The 12223-nt window shown below is 47.4% G+C and overlaps 2 protein-coding genes across 3 annotated transcripts in view; both read left to right on the top strand.

Moving 5' to 3' along the window:
* Positions 1-1320, top strand: part of WDR35 (WD repeat domain 35) — a gene marked incomplete at its 5' end in the record, with an annotated part of 44636 nt that extends 43316 nt beyond the window's left edge. For both annotated transcript variants that reach the window (XM_082481084.1, XM_082481085.1), the window contains one exon: positions 430-1320. In XM_082481084.1, coding sequence (XP_082337210.1) covers positions 430-577 — 148 coding nt within the window. In that variant the 3' untranslated portion in view covers positions 578-1320. The remainder of the gene's footprint in view (positions 1-429) is intronic.
* Positions 1321-1962: 642 nt separating this feature from the next.
* TTC32 (tetratricopeptide repeat domain 32) lies at positions 1963-4679 on the top strand. Its single transcript, XM_082480663.1, has 3 exons — positions 1963-2095; positions 2176-2336; positions 3451-4679. The coding sequence occupies exons 1-3, from the start codon at positions 1971-1973 to the stop codon at positions 3576-3578; spliced, it is 414 nt and encodes a 137-aa protein (XP_082336789.1). The 5' UTR covers positions 1963-1970; the 3' UTR covers positions 3579-4679.
* The last annotated feature ends 7544 nt before the right edge of the window (positions 4680-12223 follow it).

Raw genomic sequence — 12223 nt, 5'->3', positions numbered from 1 at the left:
CTTTCATGTTGACTCTTCAGAGGAATAAACATAATAGTACTGTGCAGGTGTCTGATTGGACCATACCTTTATATGGCCTTCACTGCTGCTTTGCTTGTCTTTTGCATCTGCTGGTCCTGATCTGTTAACTGTACGGTTCTGGGGGTGTGCATTCTGTTGTGTGAAGATTTACATACTTGGCTGTGTTAACAGTTGAAGTGTTACATGATTTAATAACTTCTAATGAAGAAGTGTTGCACGTCTGAATAGAGAAGCAGCAGCATTTTACAGATGAGCATCTCAAGTTTTGGAACTAGCTGTAGGCACACAATTAAGTATTTATGCTGTTTTGCATATTTCTACAAAACAAGTCTTTGTTTCTATTTTAAAACCAATGTTTTTATTCTTTCAGCTTTATTTACACTTTTTTTTTTTTTTTTTTTTAAATAGTGAAGATGGGAAACTTCCTGTATGTGTTGCAACAGGAGAGCCTATCCTAGAGTATAGATTCTGGATGTGCAGCGTATGTAAGCATTGCATGAAAGCCAAAGAAGCAAGCAATTATAACTTCTGTCCTCTGTGCCACAGTACAGCATAGCAGAGGATAAAGGACTGTTTATATACTTGTTATATCTCCTAAAAATACTCTCTTAAATATTGCAGATGTACTATATTTTAAAATACAACTCGGGTACTGTATTTTAACAGATAGTGCCGCTATTAGAGAAAAATTTAAAAAAATAACAACCCAAAACCCCACAACAGAAACCTTTACTGGATCTGTTTATCTTGAGAAACGACTGTGTAAATAGACAATTTTTTTTTTGTTACATTGCTTTACAAAGTTTTAAGATAAAAGCATTATTTTCTAATTGTAAATGGCGCCTAGTTTCAAAACCACATGAACTGAACTGAACGCTTAATGTGTTTTAGTCTGAGCAAGCTCCATTTTCTTGTGTTGGTGTGGTTTTTTTTTTTTTTTGTAATTCCATAGGAAATTATTGGGTCTTCTCAAAATTCACAATTTTTGGAAGGAAGTAATTCCTGAACTGAAATAATGCCACAGTAGTTGTGACAATACTAGTGTATATGTTTTTCTACTACTGTTTCACCAGGGCGACTGTACCAGTTTAGGCATACGCCTGTGCTGTTTTCTTTTGCAAAGTGTGTTGAAACCCCCCATGGCAATAAAGGGCTTTGCCAGCATTTAGCAATCGGTGCCCCTGGTCTGCGTCTGCGTTCTTGGGCACTGGTGATGCCTTCAGCCAGGTAGAGGAAACCTCTACGAACTTTCAAAGTGGCCTCTGGTAACGAGCTGCTTTTCCGAAGTAGCTTGAAGAGAGCAGCTGTCTCTTGAATGGAGTTCAAGAGCTGAACTGACGTCCTTGTTCCACACCACGGTTTAAGGAATGCTGTTTCACGGCTGGCTGTGAGCCTCTGCTCAGCAGTGCCCCACGCCGAGACCCTTCCCCAGCTCCGGCCGCTGCTCGGCGGCGCCCACGACCCGTGCCGCGCCGGCTGCACCTTCCTTTGAGAGGAGCGCACCAGACCTCTGCTGCGCTGTCTTTCGGGGCAAGTAACGCTGCCCGCCGAACTGAGGCCAGGGAGGAATGAACCCCACTTTCTATGGGGAAATACTAAATATTACTCAATATTTCTTTTTTTTTTTTTTTTTCCTTCGTAATGTGTATTAGAGGGCCGGGCCAACGATGTCATTACATACAAGTGTCGTCATTCCAGTGTCGTCATTCCAGACCAGTGACGTCACCCGTGACCATGTCGGAGAAGCCACCCCGCGCGACACCAGCAGGACCCGCGGGGGGGGTTGTGGGGGGGTTGGGAGTAGCGGCCGTGTACCCAGCACATCCCTTTGTCCGTCCCCATCACGCCTCCCCGCGCCGCTCGCGTGCCGTGCCGCCCGCTGCCGTGCCCGTGACGTAAGGGCGCGCCCGCCCCGCCTTGACGTCACTGCCGGCGGCGGCGGCGCCGCCATGGCGGGGGAGGAGGAGGCGGCGGAGCTGCTGGCGGCGGCGCAGGCGCATTTGGCGGCGCGGCGGCTGTCGGCGGCGGAGGAGCTGTACAGCCGCTTCATCGCGCGGGGCCCCGCCGGCGGCGGGTACGGGGCGGGAAGGGGGGGCGGGGGGGGAGCGGGGCGGGCCCCGCCCTAACGGCCGCTCTCGTCTCTCTCCCGCCCAGCGCCGGCCGCGACCTCGCCACGGCCCTCAACGACCGGGGCCAGGTCAGGTACTTTCGGGTGGAGTTCGCCGCCGCCGTGGAGGACTACACGGCCGCCATCGAGTGCCAGCCCGGCTTCGAGGTGCCCTACTACAACCGGGGCCTGGTGCTCTACCGGCTGGGTACGGTACGGGCCGGGCCGCGGGGACCCCGCCGCGCCGTCGCTCACGGCAGCGCCGCCTGACGCGGGGCCCTCCCCCCGGATGACCCGGGGCAGGGCAGGGCGACCCGGGCTTGCGGCCTGTGGGCCAAGCGGCGGGCCTTGACCCTCTCATCTTCCCCTCAGCCGCCCCCGGCACGGCGCTTCCCGCCGGCCCCCCTCAGTGCGGCCGCGGGGCAGGGAGCTGACAGGCGGCCGAGAGTCCTGTTCTATCCCCGGGGTCACCCGCAGCCGCAGCTCTACAGCTGGAGGGACCTTCCTGGCGCTGGGGGGGAAAGGCGTCACTCCAGAAATCGGTGGTGCAGACAGAGAGAGGGTTTTGTCAAGCGATTGCAGGGCGTTACAGCCACCAGGCTGCCCTGTGTGTGTGTTTAGATATTCCTGTGTGCACATGTGCTGCTGTCTCATTTGAAATGATGCTATTCAGGGAAAAAAATAGGGGAAAAAGTTGTAGTTTCAAGTTTAGGAAAAATCTGCACTGGGGGTAAGACTAGCCAGTTCCAAACATTGCTGGTAAACCTAACGGAGAGCATCACTTAAGTGGGTGCAGCCGCAGTGTGCGCAGCCTCCTCGGTTTGCGGTGGGCTGTCAGCTGTCTCTGGGGGATTTGCTGCCCAAGTTTTGAGTACGCCATAAGAAGATGACACCCCTCTTCCTTTTGTTGGAGCTTGGCCACTGCAAAGTCAAGGCCCAGGAAGGACTACAGAGAGCACGAGGAGAATGGAGCCAGACCGAGGGCATCGGCTGGGAAGCAGCCTGCCTGTGTTCTGGGTTTAAGGCAGCCAGGGGCTGTTAGTAGCCTGAGCATGGGCCTTTTTGCTCCTTCCCTTGGAATAAGCTGGCTGAATAGAGCCTTAAGCCCATTCTAGGTTCAAAAATAGGCACTCTTGTTCTTGCTGTGAAGACTTTTGACTCCCACTTGGGCCCCTGGAGAATCCAAATGTAGTGGGTCCAGTAAGTACAGCTGTTGCTTTTAGTTAGTGATAGTATCAGGAGTCATTCTTCAGTTGTGGTTTGTGAGTTTGAGCAGTTACAGAAAGATAATCCTTTCTTCCTTTCTTTTTTTTTTGGGACAGGATGCTTTGATGAGGCCATGAAAGATTTCAGGAAGGTACTAGAGATAAACCCCCAGTTTGAAGATGCTGCTTTGAGTCTAAAACAGGCTATTCTTGATAAAGAAGAAAAGCAAAAGCGGGGTTATTGAAAATGCAGCTAGTGGTGTGAAAATGTTTTGCTAAACACTTGATTTTTGTCATTGATGGACGAAGCACAAGATCATTTACATCTGTTATGACCTACTGAAGAAATCTCATTCTTGGGTAAATAAGTTAAAAATGGATTACAATTGCAAAATAAACTATTTTTTGGATACTGTAAGTGTTGAGGAAAAGCATAGTGTTAGATCTCTGTGAGATACTTGTACCGATTTTGTACAGAAGTACAAAAAGGGGTATAAAGGGGTTGGAAGCTCAGTAATAGCTAATGAAGTCTGCAGTTCTCTTAGTAAAACTGTTTCTGTACTGTTGAATAGATTGTTTTAAACGGTCTTTCATGGGGAATAAAAATCAAACTATGTAAAACGTTTCAATACTTAAGATTGGACCTTGTGAGAAGTACAGTGATTTAATAGTGACAGTGTTTGTCCACACTTAAATGTAAACAGGATTTAAGTGAAAAGTGCAACTGTTAATTACAAGGTGCTGTCCTTCAGATGCTATGGTAACTGATTTTTTCTTTTCACTTCAGAGTGTTTCTGTATTGAGAAACACTTAACAAAACCAGTAAGATCTTTTTAGGTAACACCTCCTTGCAGGAGGAACGTGGTATAAGAATTCAGTCCTTGGTACGTTCATTCACTCCTAGAGGTAGTTTTACGTTCTGTAAACACATAGAACAGAGCACACCTACTTTTTGTAATTCCATTGTAAAAGTATTGGACAGATTAATAATTGAATGAATAAGAATGGACATGTACCTTTTATCTTATGATTGTTTGTAAAGACCTTATGGTAGAGAATGTAGTTGGGCTGTTTGCAGTAGGACTCGTGTCTTTCTCCTTTTTATTGAAGAAGTCAGTTGCTTGAAAGATACAATGTGACGTCTGTTTGGCTGAGCTGGCTGTGAGTGCCCAGGCAGCTTCATTTCTCACATGAGGGGAGGGACCATTGCTGACATCTATAAATCATCGGGAAGAAACAACGTTGCATGTTCATAGTAATACAAGCTCTAAGGAAAGAAATACTCTGATTGCTTACATGAGCATTAGGATTTTTTTTTTTTTTTAAAATAAATTATGCTAATGACAGTTCTGCTTCTTATGGCGAGTTTCTCTTAGGGGTAAGTCAGGAGAGCAGACTTAAGCCTCTCAGCACCTTCCCCAGCAGCCCTACTGAGATCAGAAACTCTATAACAACAGCAATGAGCAAATTTGGAGCTGAGAAAATGCTGCATTTACCTCTTGTGCTTCATGACACTTGACAGCAGCAATTTTGAAGTTGTACAAACTTGATGCGTGATAGCAGAATGTAACCATTTACAGTTTGGAAGGCAGGCTGTGATGTAACAATGACCATTATTTTTTTCCTAAAGTTTAACTTTGGACTCTTCTGGCTATATTAAGCACATGCTTTGTTTCCATTTTTATATCTTAGTGCTCTGTCTCCAAAACAACATTTAAGGATAATTTAAGGACTGGGCATGTTTCACGCTACCTCAGTCTCAAAAATGGAGAAATCTTACCAACTCTTGGTTGATGGTGAGAAGGTGAGTGAGAGCTAAGCCTGTCCCTGACTTACCATGCCTAGAAAATTAAAAAGACAAGATGAACAGTTGAATAGAGACTCACAGACCGGTTAAGAGTTGGAAGGGACCTTAAAGATCATCCAGTTCCAACCCCTCTGCCATGGGCAGGGACACCTTCCACTAGACAAGGTTGCTCAAAGCCCCATCCAACCTGGCCTTGAACACCTCCAGGGATGGGTTATAAGCAACCTCTCTGGGCAACCTGTTCCAGTGCCTCACCACCCTCACAGTAAAGAATTTCTTCGTAGTATCTAATCTAACCCTACCCTCTTTCAGTTTAAAACCGTTACCCCTTGTCTTGTCGCTAGACTCCCTGATAAAGAGTCTCCCTCCACCTTTCCTGTAGGTGCTTTTCAGACATTGGAAGGCTGCCATTAAGGTCTCCCCGGAGCCTTCTCTTCTCCAGGCTGAACAACCCCAACTCTCTCAGCCTGTCTTCGTAGGAGAGGTGCTCCAGCCCTCTGATCATCTTCGTTGCCCTCCTCTGGACTTGCTCCAACAGGTCCATGTCCTTATGTTGAGAGCTCCAGGTGGGGTCTTACAAGAGCGGAGTAGAAGGACAGAATCACCTCCCTCGATCTGCTGGCCACACTTCTTTTGACGCAGCCCAGGATACGGTCGGCTTTCTGGGCTGTGGGTGCACATTGCTGGCTCATGTTGAGCTTCTCCTCAACCAACACCCCCAAGTCCTCCTCAGGGCTGCTTGCAATCCATTCTCCGCCCAGCCTGTATTTGGGCTTGGGCTTGTCTCAACCCACATGCAGGACCTTGCACTTTGCCTTGTTGAACTTCATAAGGTTTGCACAGTCTCACCTGTCAAGCCTGTCCAGGTCCCTCTGGACCACACAACTTGGTGTTGTCGGTAAACTTGCTTGTTTACCCTGACGAAGATGTTAGACAGCACCAGTCCCAGTACTGACCCCTGAGAAATGGCATTCATAACAAGTTTCCACTTGGACATCGAGACATTGAACACAACTCTTTGAGTGTGGCCATCCAGCCAGTTCCTTATTCACTGAGTGGTCAATCCGTCAAATCCATGTTTCTTCAATTTAGAGACCAGGATGTCATATGGGTCAGTGTCAAATGCTTTGCACAAGTTCAGGTAGATGGTGTCAGTTGTTTTTCCCTTACCCACCAACGCTGTAACCCTGTTGTAGAAGGCCACCAGATTTGTCAGGCACAATTTGCCCTTGGTGAAGCCGTGTTGGCTGCTACCACTCACCTCGTTTTCCATGTGCCTTAGCAGAGTTTCCAGGAGGATCTGCTCCATGATCTTGCGGGGCGCAGAGGTGAGACTGACTGGCCTGTAGTTCCCCGGGTCTTCCTTTTTTCCCTTTTTGAAAATGGGGGTTACACTTCCCCTTTTCCAGTCAGTGGGAACTTCACCAGACCGACACGACTTCTCAAATGTGATGGAGGGTGGGTTGGCAACTTCATCTGCCAGTTCCCTCAGGACCTGTGGATGGATTTTATCAGGTCCCATGGACTTGTACACCTTCAGGTTGCTCAGATGGTCTTGAATGTGGTGTTCTCCTACAGTGGGCAGTTCCTCATTCTCATAGTCCCTGCTTTTGCCTTCTGCAACTTGGGTGGTGTGGGTAGAGCCCTTTCCAGTGAAGACCAAGGCAAAAAAGTTGCTGAGTCCCTCAGCCTTGTCCATGTCCCACGTGACCAGGAATATGACCTATGAAGTTTTACTTTGAGAGGAGAGATCAGACAAATGACAGGATACAGATAAAAATCAAAATATTAACAGCAAACAAGTATTTTAGAAAACACAGATGGTAGTAATAGTATCCCTCCGACTTCCCGGCTTGTGTTGTTTTGTCAGTGTTGCTCAGTTACTCCTAATGCATTCATTGTTGGCGCAGAAATATCCCATTGGACTGGGAGCAATTTTGTCACAGCTTCTCCACAGTATTTCCTTCTCTCTCCTGTAAAGATGAACTGTCATGGTGCATTTCGGTGTAATTTGGAATTCTTTCAAGGTAATTTTGGCCGGTAAGGTTCTCACACACATTTTCCTTTTCACGTGCACACGAGGCACTTAGTTCTTTGGCTTTACACCACAAGACTAATTGGGGTTTTCAGTCTGAAATTATTAAATAGTATTGTGTGGTGTTCTTTCACTGAGGCCTGTTGAAAGAGTACAAGCCACCATTATTGATATAAAAAAAAAATAATTGAAGAGGAGGATGTGTTTAGTAACTCCCCTTGTCCTGCAAGGTTTCCTGTTTGTAATCCTGTAAGAATTAAAAGTCTAATGGAGAATAATAAAACCCTTTTAATGTAGTGTTTCGACATGAAATTCAGACAACCTCTCAGCTTGTAAAAGGAGCAGGGCTTGTGTGCTTTGGATGCTTCGCAATGCAGAGGTTCTGTGGCTTTACACCTTCACCGCGCTTTGGGGTTTGTCTCTGCCTGAAAACGACAAACCTCTGTAGAGCGTCTGGGTCAACCCTGTCTGCCTGCTCCACCACGGCGCTGTACCAGCAAGTCCAACAGGTGGTTGCTGCGAATGTACTTTGACTGCCTCTTTCTCTGGCCAGAAATGTTTCAGACGTGAATAATTCACAGCCACTTTCCCAAGGTTTCCTACCTATAAACCTACTCTCCAAAAGCCCTTCACCCTTTCCTTCCACTGCCTTCCCTGGCAGCCCCTCTGTTTAGTTTGTTCCCCATAGCTGGGATTAATTTGGCAATGAATAACAGTGTTCTCACCTGGTAATTTACCTTTAAACTTACAAAAAATAACTGATTTCCTCAATACATTACAGAACGGCCTTTTTTTTCTTTTTCTTCAGTATCTGGAACAACAGTCTCTAAGATCTTACTTGCTCAGAGAATAAGGCAAAGAATAGCACCACCCTATGCTTTTCCTGAGTACCCTATTTGTCCTTCTACTGCAACACAAGAGGAGGAATTGTCACGCCTCTTGACTTTCCCTCGCTTTTGCAGAAAGGTAGGAAATGATGACAAAATCCCAGGTTAGCAGGGCATGGAGCAGTATGAGAAGTGTTTCATATATGTTTAGTGTGGGGAACAAGGAGTGCCATTCCTAACGGAAGGCTGCGGCACCTTGAGGGGAAAGGGCTAGGTCGTCAAGTGGACAGAGTATGTTCCTCTTCTATGTGCTTTCCCTCCGAGTGGACAACAGAGGTAAGTCAGCATTAAAAATCTGTCAGTCTTTGTCTGTTACAGCTGAGGACTGCACTACACGCTGTCCTGTTTAGTAGGTACGCTTGGTAAAAAGTAAATTAGTAGTGAAAGGTGCGCTATTCAAATTTTGTGGGGAATGAACGCCTTTGTATCGATCAAGCTCAGCTATGCAGGTTGTGCTCTCCCCTGACTATCATAAAGGGTTCAGAAAGAGGCAAAATCAATGTTCAGAACTGAAGATTGCTAGCAGAAGGACAATATTCTATGTTCTTTTGTGTTAGCAAATTATTGTCGGTCTGTCTAATCCTTTCGAGAGAGGCAGGGGCTGGATCAGTAGAACAGGTTCAACCTCAGCCTGTGGCTTTCATGCATGGTGGAAGGGCTGGTTGCTTTTAATGAAAAAAGTTTGCTGTGAGGTCCTGTCAGGGCAGAGGCCCACCTAGCAGCATGCTGTGATCATTTCAGCTGAACTCTAGTCTGTTTCTGAAGATTGACTGTTTCCAGGATTGTCCTTGTAGGATTCCTTTAGTCCATGAGCAGGGATTGGATGCAGTCCAGAGCATTGCTTCCTACAGCCCATGGTGATCAGGTTTTTCATTGTTCATGTCCTTGTGTTGCACAATAAGCATGTGAGGTGCACCTGAGGTTCATCTCCCAGCAAGCTAGTCCAACCCTGCCATAGACATCACAACATTCTATTTCAAGTCAGGTTCCCCCTTCTCCTGTGAAAAAGGCTGATCAGGCTTGTGTGGGGACTCCTGTGTGCCTGTGTCTGTGCATTTAACGTATCTCTCACACCTTCCTAATTCCTTTTCTTTTAGCTGCACAATGAAGGCTTCTTCACCTATAGTAGTATGATCAGAGTGGTTTCTGAAAGCCTAATCCAAGAGTTTAAGCCTGTAGGCCTGAAAACTGAAGTCTAGGACATGAGTTGGGTGCTGAAGTTCCAACTGCAGAACCAGAGAGGAGGGAGTGATCCCAGGAGAACCTAGATGCAGTGCAATATGCCATGCAATAGCGTGGCTGAATCATAGCTTGGGCAAGGCAACCTCAAAGCTAGACAATGAACACCTAACCCTAACAGACTTGTGTGATTGAGTGTAAAAAACATCACCTGCCATGAACAGCAACCAAGATAGCAGGAGGCAACCAAGGATATGGTATTTCTCTGGCTTGTCTGTGAGAATGTAGGAACCTGAAATGTCTGTGGAAATGGTAATGCAGTTCTGTCTCATCTCCTCCCATTCCCTCCCAATGTATCAAGGAGAGAAAGGTCTCCCCATCTGCTGGGTGGTGGGTGGATGGGTATGGAGCACTGCTGGACCCCTTCCTGGCTTCCCAGGGCAAAAGGGAAAGATCTGGGATACCTCGCCTGCTGCAGAGGAGTTTACTTGAATCTGCTCTGCAAGACTGCAGAGCGAGTGAACCTTAGTGATGCAACACCAGACATGATGGTCACCGGAGTGGAACTAGGCAGTGTCCCTTGAGCACTGGGAAAAGAAGAGCTAGCATTTAGACATGGTGATTTACCCTTCATCCCAGTTTACAAATTTTGAAAGGACTGCTTTTTAGATTAAGAGAAAGTTAACCTAAACTGATGAGTTTGTTACTGTTAACATTAAAAATGGGGAATGCGCTGTCTTGGAAAACGTGTGGGAGCAGTGAGCTCGCTTGGCTCTGCAGTGTGAGCTCCGGACAGTAGAGTGCGCTGCTCATACAGCAGAGAGGAAGGCATCCCCCAGGCTGCTGCTGGAGGTGGTCTGGGGACCCCAGTACCCCCCCGATTCCTTTTTACAAAACGTAGTCATTCGGTAGATACAGCTTTAAGTCTACATTTATTCAGCGATCATCACGGGCATGACTGCAGCTTTTGGGAAGCGTGCCATTTATATGCACTAATTGGCGTGCGTAACCCAGCCAGCCTGTGAGGGCAGAGGCTGCAGGAGCTGTGCAAACCCACCGGAGACCGCACACGTGTGCGTTATCAGCCTGCATGGGCATCAGTGCGGTGCCCCCTCCCCACTGCCGTCGGACACCCGCTCGTGCTGCAGGCGCGCCTTCGGTTACAGTGCAGGCACAGCCTGAGAGTGACGACTGGTGGTCGTGTGTCTGGTTTGTCCTTGATCTCTAGAAAATAACCCTTCTGATTTTTATTGTCTTTAAAAAATGTTTTCTGTGGGCACAGAAATCAAAATGCCAGGTGAATTGTCCTTTTTACAAGCGTTAGAGCATCTGTCTTCTCCCGTTTTGTAGAGTTAGCCTGTTCCGTACTTGGGCAGGTGAAAGTGAGGAACCAACAAGTTACCAAGAAGTGTGGGTCAATGCAATGCTACAGGAAAAAATCTGCATTAATGAGAAAAAAAAAATGCCATTATGTCTCCAGGGAGACATTATAGTGACCTTCCAGTACCTAAAGGGGGCCTACAAGAAAGACGGAGAGGGACTTTTTACAAGGGCATGTAGTTATAGGATGAGGCATAATGGCTTCAAACTGGAAGAGGGGAGATTTAGAATAGACATTAGGAAGAAATTCTTTACTGTGAGGGTGGTGAGGCACTGGCGCAGGTTGCCCAGAGAAGCTGTGGCTGCCCCATCCCTGGAAGTGTTCCAGGCCAGGTTAGATGGGCCTTTGAGCAACCTGGTCTAGTGGGAGGTGTCCCTGCCCATGGCAGTGGGGGTTGGCCTAGATGATCTTCAAGGTCCCTTCCAACCCAAACCATTCTATGATTCCATGTAGCGTGTGGAAGAGGCCCTAAGTAGCAGATTGCTTGGCCTTTTGAAGCCGATGTTGGTATACCAGATGGTTGCTGTTGCACATTAGCAAGGAGATGTTCTGCGCTTACATTACTGTCCTGGTTCCACCAGGGATGGGGTTAATTTCCCCAAGGAGCCGGCAGGGGAGGCAGGTTTCCATCCCACGTGACCCCTGCCTAGCTATAAGAAGAGCTAGCCCGGGAGGAGTGGTCAGTCGCCATTCGGGGGTGGGCTGTGGCTGTCTGGGTCCGGTGGGTGCGCTGCGGTACTGTAGCTGTGTCTTTATGTCTCTTTATTGGTGTTACTATTTATTCTCTTCCCGATTGCTGTTCTGTTAAACTGCACCATCTCAACCCACGAGTTTTGCCTTTTTCTGCTGATTCCTCCCGCGGCTGTGGGAGTCGAGCGAGCGGCCCCGTGGTTCTTTGTTGCCGGCTGAGGCCAAACCACAACAATTACTTTTTATGTATTTTTATTTGACTTTTCAGATTTGCACTTTACATTCACATGGGAGGATTGGCAGTCACTTTATGAAACATTACAAGAAGCAGCCATAATCAGGGCTGGAATAATTTTAGTGGTCTGCAAGTCCGTATTTCAACAGCCGGAAGAAACAGGAAGTGTTATTTTGCAGCCTTGCGTTATTGTCTGCTTAGTTTTCTTTCGTGGTCACTTCAGAGAGGCAACAGGCTACAACATTTACTAATCCTGTGAGCAGACCCCAGCATTTTCCAGCATCTTGGTGCTGTCCTGAGTCCCACCGTCTGGTCTTTTCACTTCAAGCGAGATACTTCTGGTGGCCGCTGAAAGAGGTAGCTCCTGGGTCTAGTTGCAGGGTTTAGAAAGGATCCATCACAGCGGAGCCGCCAGGTGCTGAGGGAGACACACAGAAGCGAGGCGTGAGGCTGGAGCACACAGCTGAATAGCTCTGGTTCTCCAAAGGCACAGAAAGTGACAGGATAATCCCTAACGGTTTTGGGGGGATTTGGACACTTCAAAAGAATTTGGAATACGGCAGTGATTTGTGCCTTAGTGTTTGTTTTTTGAAAATTTTGGATCCGTTTTCTTTCAGCTGAATGGTGATGACTGCTGGGGGCAGTCCAGTTGAAAACCTGTTGAAATAACATCTGG

This window comes from Vanellus vanellus, assembly GCF_965231255.1.
Source record: "Vanellus vanellus genome assembly, chromosome: 3".
NCBI classification, from domain to species: domain Eukaryota; kingdom Metazoa; phylum Chordata; class Aves; order Charadriiformes; family Charadriidae; genus Vanellus; species Vanellus vanellus.
The sequence above is the reverse complement of the archived record's forward strand: the minus strand, read 5'-3'. Positions and strand labels throughout refer to the sequence as shown.